An 11,067-nucleotide genomic window follows, 5' to 3' on the forward strand; every position below is an offset into this window, starting at 1 on the left:
ACCATCTCTCTTTCCTTGCTGGCCTCCCCTGTTTTAATGCAGCCCAGAACACAGTTGGCTTTCCAGGCTGCCAGCGCACCCTGCTTGCTCCTATCCAGTTTCTCGTAACATAACATCTCCTGCCAGTGACAGACTGAGGGATGAACATATTGGCCATTCAGGATGCACATGGAAACTCAAGCAGTCGCAAACAAACCTTGAAAACCACTGCAGAATATTCTGATAGAAGCCCTCCACACAACCAGCTTCACCAGTTTGCAGTACTGCTCTCTGTGCTTTTTGCTGTTGGTCTGTTACTCAAGGAACATCATTTCCATCACAGCAGCCCATCTTGGGGAGGAAGTCCTTAATCGGTCAGAGCCATAACTAATCATCCTTTGCTTTCTAGATTTCCAAGAATAATGTGATCTAATTCTTCCTGGGCAGGAAATGCTCTAAGAAGATGTTAGAGTCTGTTCCACAATTCTGAACAAACCAATTCATTCAGCTATGATAAGGAAGAGTGTCTGAACTTTTGCCACCTCCCATTTGGCTTTTACAATCCTATGATCAGAGAGATTTTTATATTAATAATATTAATATAAATAGTGGTTTTATTTATGTATTTATTATTAAAGATATTAATAATAATAGTGTTACAATTACAATTCAATTACAGTTCAAATACAATTACAATTCTCTATGTGATTAATGGTTTCTCTTCACTTTGCTTCGCTTCTCTTCTTTCTCCTCCTCCTCCACCTCCGCCTCCTCCTCCTCCACCTCCTCCTCTTCCACCTCCTCCTCCTCCTCCTCTTTGTCTTTCTCTTCGTTCTTCTACCGGCTCCAGCGTTGAAGGCAAAACTCTCTTATTCTTTTCCACGTCTCACTAGAAAAAGGAGAGTCTCAGGTTGTGACTTGTGACCTCAAACAGACTCACAGCTGCCTCCTCCCTGGATCCCTCTGGCAGAGGCCAGCTACAACTGTGACCTCAGGCACAGCAAAGGCGGCAGTGCCAGTACCTGTCTGTTGGCCCAGGCGGCCGGGAGAAGTTGTTCATCACGGCCTCAGTGTGACAGCGGGTGAGGATGACCACCGCCTGGCACAGGAAGGGCAGGAACGTGCTCTGCTGCGCAAACGATGTGATGCTGCGCAGGATGTAGAGGAGCGGTGGCACCTGAGAGAAGAAGGGGAGAAAGAATGACTTGCTGCACCCTGGACTCTGCAGGGCCTAGCCGTGTGCAATGGCCAGAACAAGTCCAAGACACGTGGGAGAAAGTCTCTTACGTTCCAACTGATGTCCTTCCCGTGCATCTGCAGGAAGGTGGTCATCCACTTCCCACACGCACGCACGCGCACTCCGTTGGCTTTCCGGATGGTCTCCTTGATGGCCGCCATGAAGTCAACGGTGCGTTCGATGGGGAAGTTTCTGCACACGATCTGCAGAGAAATGAGAAGCGGGAGAGATCCCATCACTGCTCTGCTGCAGCTCTTCCAAACACAAAGCAGTCTTGAGGGCATTCTTAGCTCAGCGGCTTGCCGCTCATTCAGGCGGCAATCACAGCGCTCCTGCTGTCTGTACCCTGCTGTTTATACGGAAGGCGGTGGAGCCTTCTCTCAGCTTCTGCACCCATGGTGTTTGCTTACATGCAAAGCCTACCTCCCAGCAGCCACAGTCACACATGCACACAAACACACACACACAAACGCACATCATGGCATCAGCTCCTTGCACTGGGTGCCTGAAGGCCAGACATAGCTCAGAGCCTCCTGTTACTGGCTGAGAAAAGCAGTCTCAGGGTGACAGCTCAGTTTGGAAATGGTGTGAGAGGCTGGGAGCAGCACAGGGTCGTGCAGAATTCTACGGACAGAGATCCCACCACCCCTTCTTGGGTCCACATACCATGGCCATTTTGGACGTGGTCTGGAGCTGAGAGGCGATGCTGCAGGCATGCAGCCCCTCGCACAGGCTCCCGATGTCACCCGTCTCAATGACTGTGTGGACTGCTTTGGCTGGAAAGAGCACAGGGAGAAAAGGGAAGTCATGCTTCTGGAAATGAAACTGCTTTCCACGGGGGAGAGACAGAGGACAGGGTGGGGACAAGAGGAGAACCGTGCGCGGTGCCTCTCCCTGCTGTCAAGAGGGCCCAGCCTGTGGGGCTCTGGTAGTGCTACGGAGGAGGGCAGAGGGCTGGAGCACGCCTGCTCTACTCACCTTGGATTCGCAGAAGGGAGCTCAGACAGGTGACGGCCAGCTGGCGGGATGCGGGCATGGGGTCACACGTCAGAGGCGCCAGCAATCCCACCAAGGAGCCAAAGTGCTCACAGGCATCTCCTCTCTGCAGGGGTGAGAGGCAGGAACAAAGCTGTAGACGGCCCCAGCTCTCCCCAGCTTCTCCCATCTGTGCCTTCCCCACGCCGTCACGCAGCATGCACAGCTGGGCGGAGCTCACCTTCCAGCTCAGGGGCACCGGGGAGGGAGCAGGGGACATGCGGTGGGGCTCTTTACTCACTTGAAGCTCTTCACAAACAGCCAGCAGCTGGGAGCAGGTCTGCAGGGCCCTCTTGCGCTCCCACGCATTGGTTGATATCATGGATTTCTGCAGGACCTGGGGTAGAGCATCTGTCTCACTGAGGACGTCTTTTCCTTCCCTTCCTGCCACCCCTCTCCCTGTCCCTCCTTTCCCAGCCCTTTCCCTCAAGGCCTCCCGCGGGCCTCACTGAGCACCGGCACTGCTGCCCCCGCAGCACATACTCACATGGACTATGTTCTGGAAGAAGCCACCGCTGGGCTCTGTCTCCAGCAGGACCCCCATGAGCCGGCCCAGAGCTTTCAGTGCTGTTTGCTGAAGCTGAAAGCAGAAGAGGGGAGTGACGTGTAGCATCACGGCTGCTGCCAGAGCAGAGGTGGTGTGTGCTGAGGTAGGGTGCCGACCCAGAGGTGGCTGGGAAAGTTACGGCAGGTTACCTGCAGGTACTGTGCTGCTTGCTGTGACTTCCTGATCTTCAGCATCATCTCTGCTGAAGGATGTGTCACGATGTTCTTGCAGCACAGGACCAACATCTCACGCATATCCTTGCTTTCAAAACAGGGCTTCAGCTTGCTGAGAGGAGAGGAGGAAAAAAGGAAGAGAAATCAGAAAGGGCCTTTACCAGTGCTCTCCAGACTGGTTCAGGCAACCTCAGAATTTCTGCCAATCAACAGCTACAAAGCCAATACCCCTAGCTCATGCTGCTGAGCACTGTCTTCAGTTCCAGCAGCGCCCACCTCCTCCCCAGCAGCAGTGAACCACCTCCCGCTCTGGAGGGAAGGAGACCCCAGCTCTCCCTTCTCTTCCCTGCCAGGGGACAGGAGCACCAGGGCCTTTCTCCCTGCCCAGAACCTCAACTTTGCTGGGCACAACAGCCCAGCCGTCTCTCCCGTAGATGCAGCTCCTCCCTCCCTGCCCCCTTCGGGCCCTCAGGAGCTACCCAAAACAGGGACCACTATCCTGCCTTGCAACCTCAGTCCTTACCTCAACTGCTCCAGGGCCAGAACCACCTTGAGAGGCACTGGGGAGACAGGGATGCCCGAGTAGTACTTCTTCATCAGGTCCTGCAAGTCCCAGAGAGACAGCGTCAAAGTGGGCAAGGGGCGCACGAGAGTTGTTCCACCCGGCCCCGACACAGGCACAACTGCCACACACCAGCCCCAGCACTTTCCCATGGAAGCACTGCAGAATGCAGCAGCTTGACAGCTGGTGCACCCAGCCCGCTGCCCAGCCGCTGCCTGCCAGCACCCAAGGTCCCCACCAGCTGGAGACGTGTGGCTGCTGGACACCTGTATGCCCCCAGGGAAGCGAGCCTTGTGGCGCAGCCCAGAACTCCTCTGCAGGCAGCCCTGTCTCTAGGCACTCACCATCAGGATCTCCAGCAGCTTGCTCTTCAAGGAGGGGTTAAAGCTTGCAGAACCACCCACAGCTTGGAAGGCAGAGCTGCAGTCGGTGATGCTCTGCACCAGAGCGAGGTTGTTCTGCAAGTCCTGAGGAGCAAGAGAGAAGAACATTCTTTGAACTGCAGGAAGGGACAAGGGCTGCAAGGGAGACAGTGGGGACAACACTAAGGGAAGGGCTTGGATCTTCATGTGGACACAAACCCTTCCCCGAGGGACTTTGGAAAGGAAAGGCCCATCTCAGCATAGCCCCCACGTGGAGGGGTTGCAGCTGGGCGCTCAGACAGCCTGGCATGCTTCTTTGAGCTCTCACCCGGCAGCTGCAGCTGTAGAGCATCAGGATGTTGCCCACGATGCCTCCCTCCAGGTGGGCAAGCAGCTGTTCCTTGGAGGCACGCAGTGCCACGCTGCCGTGGGCGAGCATGAGAGCGCTGCGTGTGGCATGAGCTCTCGTGCTGTCCAGCTCCATCTGTGTGGGAAGAAATGCCTTGAGACACTGGCTAACGGCCCCCAGTGCCCCGCGATGCACCTGGGCTCCCAAGGCAGGAGCTGCAGGGAAAATAAGGCCGAAGAATGCCAAGATGGAAACCCGTAACACTTTACCTTCTTGCGCCTGGAAATCCTGGCATTGTGGCCTTTGCACAGCCTGGACGCAAACATGGTGAGCGTGGCCAGGACTGTGTGGAAGTTGTTCTCAGCAGCATGGCTGAGAAGAGAGATGATTCCCTGCACAAAAGAACAAGGGGCCGTTGGCACAGGCCTGAATCTACAGGTCCTGTCCTGAGCAAAATGGCAGCAGTGAGGAGATAGAAAGGCCCGGAGCAGGGCCAGGAAAAGCCCTCTGCCCCAGGGCCAGAGCAGGGATGCTCGCAGGAGCTGGAGGAGAGCCTGGCATGCTGGCAGGAGCTGGAGGAGAGCAGAGCTCACCTGGGCCTCACGTGGCTCCTCCACGTTTGCCTCCTCCAGGTGCTGCAGCAGCTTCTCCTGCACGTGGAGGAGTCCCTGACAGGATCCCAGCACTGTGCCCAGAGCCTTGTACAGGAACGACTGCATGGGAAGGGAAGGGAAGGAAGAAGGTGAGATGTGGCAGCAGCTTCACCTGCTGGGGGAGGGCCAGCTCCCACGCTGGGAGTCGCTGAGAGCAGCTGCAGGGCCCAGCTTTAGCCATCCCCGGGCAGATTGCAGGGAAAGGCCTCTGCGGGGCACAGACTGGGAAGCAGCATCAGCATCCCGCGTGGGCAGAGCACCAGCCGCAGCCCCAGCCCCAGCTGGACACCTGCAGCTGCACCGCTGGGTAGAGCCGGGGGGAACTCACCTTTTCTGCAGAGCTGCTGGCAGAGCTGCTCAGTCGCCAGCTCAGCTCACTGCTCAGGGCCTGGGTCCACGCCTCATCATCCACGGTGTCCACTGACGCCCTCAGGAACTGTTGCAGAACAGGAGAAGACAATGTTCCCTTGCCCTTTGCCTCTTCCCTCACTCCCAAGTTGCTGCAGCCCTCTAGGGAGAGGTGTCAGGAAGAACAGTCCCTCTCCCAGCTCCCCCAGCGTTCCCTCCGTTAAAGCCACCCGCCCTCTTCTGCTGAGACCCCCCTGGGCTTGGGACAGAGCGGAAGAGGCAGCGCCACAAAGGCGTGCGGCCGCTCCGCAGCAGCGCTTGAGAGGCTGCTCCTGTCCCACAGCGGCTCACGTGGGAGCGGGGCTACTTGGGGCAGGCAAGCACTCCTCTGCACCGCGCCTCCCGGCAATGCTGTACCTTTAGCAGACGGCGCTCAAACTCGGCAGTGTCCGGGAAGCTCTCATCTTTCCCTGCACAGCAATAGGAAGACAAAGACCCTGACTTGGGATCAAGGCGCAGAAGAGCTGCTGCAAACCTGGCTTGGCCTGGGCACTTGACGCAGCCGAGCTGGGACCCGCACCCCCTCCACAGTGACCTGTCCCTCCCCACAAACACTGTCCCCACAGGAACAGGGAACTAAGTGCTCCAAGGCTGCTGTCTGAGGGGATGTGAAGGGCCCATCCCTGTCCTGCAATGGGCAGATCCCCAGGGGCATAGGTCCCTGGGCCTCAGAGCTGACTCGCAGGAATGGAGACAGCGCAGCACTGGGCTGCAGGCAGTGCTTCCCCTCTGCCACTCTGCAGAGCTGCATTTTCACTCACCCCCTTCCCTTCCCTTCCCTGCCTCTGCCTCTTCCTCCCCACCAGTACTTTACCTTCAAGGCACTGCAGCAGCAGGGGGATCTCAGTAGCCCACATGGCCCCCACAGCTCTGTGGAACCTGCTGTGGAGGTTTTTCATCAGCAGTAAGGCAGCCGCTTGGAGTTGGCTGCCTGCAACAGGGCTGCCTGCCACCACCTGAGTGAGAGCAAGGAGAAGGGTCACTTCTGCAGCAAGAGCAGCTGCTTCCCCCCAGAAAGGAAGCAGCTTGGCTCTTCTCTGGCAGGCAAGGAGCAGCCAACAGCTTTGCCCATGGCCACGCTGCTTCCTCCTGGCTGCTCGTGGCACCGGGCTCTGGAGCATGTACTCACCAGCAGTCGTGCCAGCAGTATGTGGGGCGTCAGCAGTGGGCCTGCAAAGAGAAAAAAGTGCTGAGTAAGACTCCAAGACACTGCGTGCCCAGCCACGCACATCTCTCCTGTCCCTTCTGGGTGCTACCACAGGTCAGCAGAGCTCCCTGGGGGAGTTTTTGCTCCTACCTTGAAACATGGAGCTGACAAAATGGGGATCCAGGTGTTCTATCGGCCGTCCTGTCAGCTCCTCTTTCTCAGCCAGGGCACAGACACAGCGGGAGACTGGGATCAGCATGCCTGTGTACTGCGCTGGCACCACAAACAACAGCAGCCGTGGCCACAGGAGCTGTAGGGAACGAGGCAGTTGAGCAGGTCAGCATTCCTGCCTCTGCTCAGAGAGGAAGAGGACTCTGTGAATTTCCCCGAGTCCTGTGTGCTTCAGAGCACATTGGAGGAGAGAGCTGGGGTCCTGGAATGGGACGAGGAAGACGTGTTGCAAGGGCAGGGAGCAGCAGCAGGGCAGAGCGTGACTTACTTTGGACATCCCTCTCACAGAGACGTCCAGTGATCCCAGGATGTCCATGCAAAGCTCCTGGAGAGCTCCTTCTTCCTGGGCTTCCTGGGCAGAAAGGTCTCCGGCTGCCTGCACGACAGTTGTATTGAAACACTGGTTATGCTCAGTTCTCAGGAGGCTCAGGTGTGGCCCCAGCAGTGCTTCTGTGCCACCCTCCGAGCAGCACGGGTCTTCCACAAGAAGATGCTGCCCACTGTCCTTACCCTTCTTGCTGTGGCGCGGCTGAACTCCCTGAAGATGTGCCCCACCACATCCCAGGCTGAGCAGCTCCAGGTGTTAGAACTGAGCAGATCCTTGATGAAATAAAGAAGAGCCGTCCTCACCTGCAAGGGGTCAATTATGGGTGTGATTTTCCTGGTCAGAAGGCAAAGGGAAGCCAGCTGCTCATCAGGGCAGCCCTTTGGGCATGAGCAGAGAATCAAGAGCAGAGGAGAAGCTTTGGCTTCTGAGGTGAGGGCCAGGCCTTAGCACCAGGCTGTGCGCTTTCCAGGCACAGCACAGGGACCTGCCCGCTCCACTCTGCCTGCTCTCCCCACAGGAGCCATCATGACCGTGTGGCCAATGCCCCAGCAGCTCTCTAGTCACCCCAGCCCTGCCTGTGCTGGCAGCAGCATCACCACCCCAACAGCCCTTTCCTTTCCCAAACCAGCTCACCCGGATGCTGGGGTCGCTGCACAGACGCTGCACAGCCTCGACGACCTGGGGCAGCTTCTCTGTCATCATGGGCTCTGCAAGAGATGCACAGAAGCATGAGCGGAGCCACAACGCAGATGGCAGAAGGGAGCCCTGGCAGTCCCAAGGCGTGGTACTGAGCAACCCGTGGTACTGACCATCAGAGCGAGCCAGAGCACCCAGCAGACCCAGGGCTGCCGCGCATCCACGCTCCCAGTCATCGCCCAGCTGCGACTGCAGAAACAGGATCATTTCCTCTGGGCAGAGCCGGGCTGCAGGGAGGAAATCCCACGCTATGTTAGCAAGAAACTCATGCCCATTCCTGAGCTTTGTGAGAGAGGTTTTGGCCAGGCCACAGCCAAGCATGGCCAAGGCTCCTCTCCTTACCCTGCAGCATGATGCAGTGGGTCAGCTGTGCGCGATCAGCCTCGCTGTGCTGCTTGCTGTCGTCATAGAGCTGTGGGAACAAGGTCCATTTGATACAATCACATCAGCACTGAGGACGGGAAAGACACTGTGCTGCCCGCTCTCGTCTCCCTGGGCACTCTCGGGAAGAGGACAGGCAGACAAAACCCAGCCCGCCCCACAGCATCCCCGGGAGTACATGCACGGCTCTGGAGCAGCCTTGAGCATGCAGGAGCTAAGGCTGAGCCGCCTTCTTCAGGGGCTCGGAGCTTTGCAGTCCTCCTGAGACTTAGCCAAGAGGGAAACTGCTGTGGGCGCAAGGACAGGCTCCCCTTACCTGGTAGAACACAGCGCTGGTGACGTCCTGAAACTTGTCCCTTGGAATGACAGACGCAGTGCCCCCTAAGGCCTCCAGGAAGACTGTGAGGCTCTGCAAGAAACCAGGAGAGGAAGAAAGGGATGAAGCCACATCTAGCCACTTGCGAGTGGAGAAACTGTTTCCCAATTGTTTCTCTGCAGGGAGAAGCTCCTGCACAGGTGTTCTTGTTTATCCCCCACCTCCCAGCAGCACCCAGAGAGTTTCTCTGCTCTCAATCGAGCCGTGTTTGGGCATCATTTGCAGGCATTTCCCACCCAGCAGCCCACTTCTCCCCCATCAGATGCAACTGGCTGTGGCCCCCCCAGTTGTTAGCACACAGCTCCTCAGGCACTCAGAGCCCCACCACCCAGGTGGTGGTGACAAAGTCTCCCATCCCCAGGAGATGAGCCCCTGTGAGTCTTGGCTCCCTCCTGGCTCTTGTCCAGGCCATTCCTTCTTTGACTGAAGAGCTCAGGAAGCCTCAGACCTCCCTTGAACACCCATCCCTTCTTTCTCCAAGGGCTCCCCACCTCCTCCCTGCGTCCCCCTGAGCCCTCGTGGCACTTGCACGGGCCCCACGTCCACCCTGAGCCCTGCACAACGCCTCACCTTGGCCACCCTGCAGGTGTCTTGGATCTCCTGACACGGGTGAACGAGCCAGAGGAGCTGCTCCCAGACGTGCTCTTGGTGCCGCTCCTCTTGCAGGAGAACCTCCAGCATGGCAGCCACAGCCCCAAGGACGGCCTGTTTGTCCTGGAGAGGATGGCGGAGGCCCGGTATCAAAGACTGAAGGCCTGCCCTTCCTACACAGAGGGCCTTCTCTTTCTCTTTCCCTTCCCCTTCCGCACACCCCCACGCCCAGCAGGAGATGGGCTCGCTCTGGAGGGTAGGCAGCTTTTCCCCATACCCTCATCCCCAGCTCTTCCTGCCACAATGCTGTGACATGCAGCTGCTCCCTGGCACAGAGCCACTTCAGGGCCCTTTGCAGAGCCAGCCCACTCCCTCTCATCACCCCTCAGCTCTCAGCCCACTGGGCACAGACAGAGCTGCCGACACGGGTGCCCCTGCTGCCTTCCTGGGCTGGGAATGCAGCAGTGCTCACCTGTTCCTCCTGGCAGTCCTGCCAGTTCCACATGACGGAGAAGAGCAGCTCACGAAGGTTTTCGTAGATCTGCTCTTTCTCCATGGCAGGCCAGGGGCATTGCATTCCTGCGGACAAGTGAATCTTCACGCCATCCAGCCACTGTTTCACAACTGAAAAAACATGACAAAATACTTGTACAATAATAGTAATATTTTTTTGAAAAAGGGAGTGAGGGAAAAGGGAGCCTGTGAGAGTCTGCAGCAGGGTGAGGTGCAAGGGCTGTCCTGAGGCCCCCTGCTGTGGGGCCAGCACTCACCAGCACAAGCGATGCGCAGGATCTGGCCACTCTTCACCTGGCCCACCACACTGCGCAGGCCTGCCAGCATCAGCCACACAAAGGGGATGCACTGTGGAGCTGCAGAGAGGAAGGAGAGGGCCACAGTCAGAGTCCTGGCAGCGAGGGAGGAGGGGCTGCAGCCCTGCATCCCCCAGCTGAATGCAGATCACACGCGGAGGGCAGAGAGCCCTTTCCCGCTTGTTCTAGATGTCAGGAGGTTGAGGGTACTCTACCATAGGTGCTGAAGAGTTTGCTCAGGGTGATGAGCACCAACTCCTTGCACATGTCCCCCGTGGCCTTCAGGTGGCTCTGGAGCTCAGCCATCACCAAGGTGAAGTGCGTCCGAGCCAGAGCCACCAGGACATTGCTGGCAGCTGTGCTCACATTGCTGGTCACGCCCTGGAAGAGAGTCACTGGTGACACGCGGCCCAGGAGACTGCCTGAGGCCCTTGGAAGAGCTAAGCCACCACCATCCGCCAGCAGAACAGCAGCGTGGGCAGGCGGTTCCCTTTGCCTTTGGGAGGGAGCCCTCACCTGGGCTGCCGTCAGGTCCCGGGACACCTCTGCCAGCAGCCGGTTCACCACTCCGCACGGCGGGCGGCTGCTGTCTTGGCACAGGGCGCTCTCCAGCTCACAGTACGCCTGCGCTCGGTCACCCTGGGGACAAGCATCAGTCACGCTCGCTTTGCCCGCTGCCACCCATCGCTCTGTGGATGTGCTGCCGGGCCTGGCAGCCACGGGAGCGTGGCCCTGGGCCAGGAGGGCAAGGGTTGCTGGTTGGATGCCCCCAACTCACCTCCTGATCTTGCAGGCGCTGAAGCAGTAAGGTCGCGGCGCAGGTAGGGGCAGGGCTTGACACCCTGCTTCTCTCCCTGCGACGCGTCCGTCTGGGCACGCAGCCCACACAAGCAAAGAGACCTGGAAGGAAAGAGCAGAGCAGCTGCTGCAGGTGTTGCTTGGAGCCAGGGCCGAGCACCCGGCCAGCTCTGGGGGGAAAACGCTCCTCCAGCCCCACAGCGCAGGGGTATGAGTGGTTGGCGGGGGCAGGGGAGGGAGCTTTCCCCTTGCTGGGGTGCTGGGGAAACCACGGTGGGCAGCTGCACTGGGCAGAGCAAGGACAGTGCTGCTGGCACGTCCTAAACAGACACTGGAGGCACACGTGTGCTCGGGCAGCGTCGTGGTGTCCAGAGAGGTGGAGGGACTCACCTCGAAGGGCTCTCA

At 58.4% G+C, this 11,067-nt stretch overlaps 1 protein-coding gene across 1 annotated transcript in view; it reads right to left on the reverse strand.

Annotated features, from left to right (window-relative positions):
* Window positions 1-776: 776 nt before the first annotated feature.
* LOC122155464 (maestro heat-like repeat-containing protein family member 2B) overlaps window positions 777-11,067 on the reverse strand; it is a 10,588-nt gene continuing 297 nt past the window's right edge. Inside the window, exons 2-30 of the mRNA XM_042809338.1 lie at window positions 10,381-10,596; window positions 10,080-10,245; window positions 9,826-9,924; window positions 9,528-9,679; window positions 9,035-9,178; window positions 8,405-8,497; window positions 8,050-8,119; window positions 7,821-7,934; window positions 7,645-7,718; window positions 7,194-7,313; window positions 6,952-7,059; window positions 6,603-6,762; window positions 6,435-6,475; window positions 6,120-6,261; window positions 5,663-5,715; window positions 5,226-5,333; window positions 4,838-4,957; window positions 4,514-4,636; window positions 4,224-4,379; window positions 3,878-4,000; window positions 3,495-3,574; window positions 2,948-3,083; window positions 2,739-2,831; window positions 2,493-2,588; window positions 2,195-2,318; window positions 1,883-1,992; window positions 1,267-1,419; window positions 1,002-1,156; window positions 777-868 (exon numbers count right to left, since the gene is read on the reverse strand). Of these exons, the coding sequence (XP_042665272.1) occupies window positions 817-868; window positions 1,002-1,156; window positions 1,267-1,419; window positions 1,883-1,992; window positions 2,195-2,318; window positions 2,493-2,588; window positions 2,739-2,831; window positions 2,948-3,083; window positions 3,495-3,574; window positions 3,878-4,000; window positions 4,224-4,379; window positions 4,514-4,636; window positions 4,838-4,957; window positions 5,226-5,333; window positions 5,663-5,715; window positions 6,120-6,261; window positions 6,435-6,475; window positions 6,603-6,762; window positions 6,952-7,059; window positions 7,194-7,313; window positions 7,645-7,718; window positions 7,821-7,934; window positions 8,050-8,119; window positions 8,405-8,497; window positions 9,035-9,178; window positions 9,528-9,679; window positions 9,826-9,924; window positions 10,080-10,245; window positions 10,381-10,596 (3,381 nt within the window). The 3' untranslated portion in view covers window positions 777-816. The remainder of the gene's footprint in view (window positions 869-1,001; window positions 1,157-1,266; window positions 1,420-1,882; window positions 1,993-2,194; window positions 2,319-2,492; window positions 2,589-2,738; window positions 2,832-2,947; window positions 3,084-3,494; window positions 3,575-3,877; window positions 4,001-4,223; window positions 4,380-4,513; window positions 4,637-4,837; window positions 4,958-5,225; window positions 5,334-5,662; window positions 5,716-6,119; window positions 6,262-6,434; window positions 6,476-6,602; window positions 6,763-6,951; window positions 7,060-7,193; window positions 7,314-7,644; window positions 7,719-7,820; window positions 7,935-8,049; window positions 8,120-8,404; window positions 8,498-9,034; window positions 9,179-9,527; window positions 9,680-9,825; window positions 9,925-10,079; window positions 10,246-10,380; window positions 10,597-11,067) is intronic.

The sequence above is a fragment of the Centrocercus urophasianus genome, unplaced genomic scaffold (genome assembly GCF_019232065.1).
Source record: "Centrocercus urophasianus isolate 14NV4802_14NV808 unplaced genomic scaffold, USGS_Curo_1.0 seq_1158, whole genome shotgun sequence".
NCBI classification, from domain to species: Eukaryota; Metazoa; Chordata; class Aves; order Galliformes; family Phasianidae; genus Centrocercus; species Centrocercus urophasianus.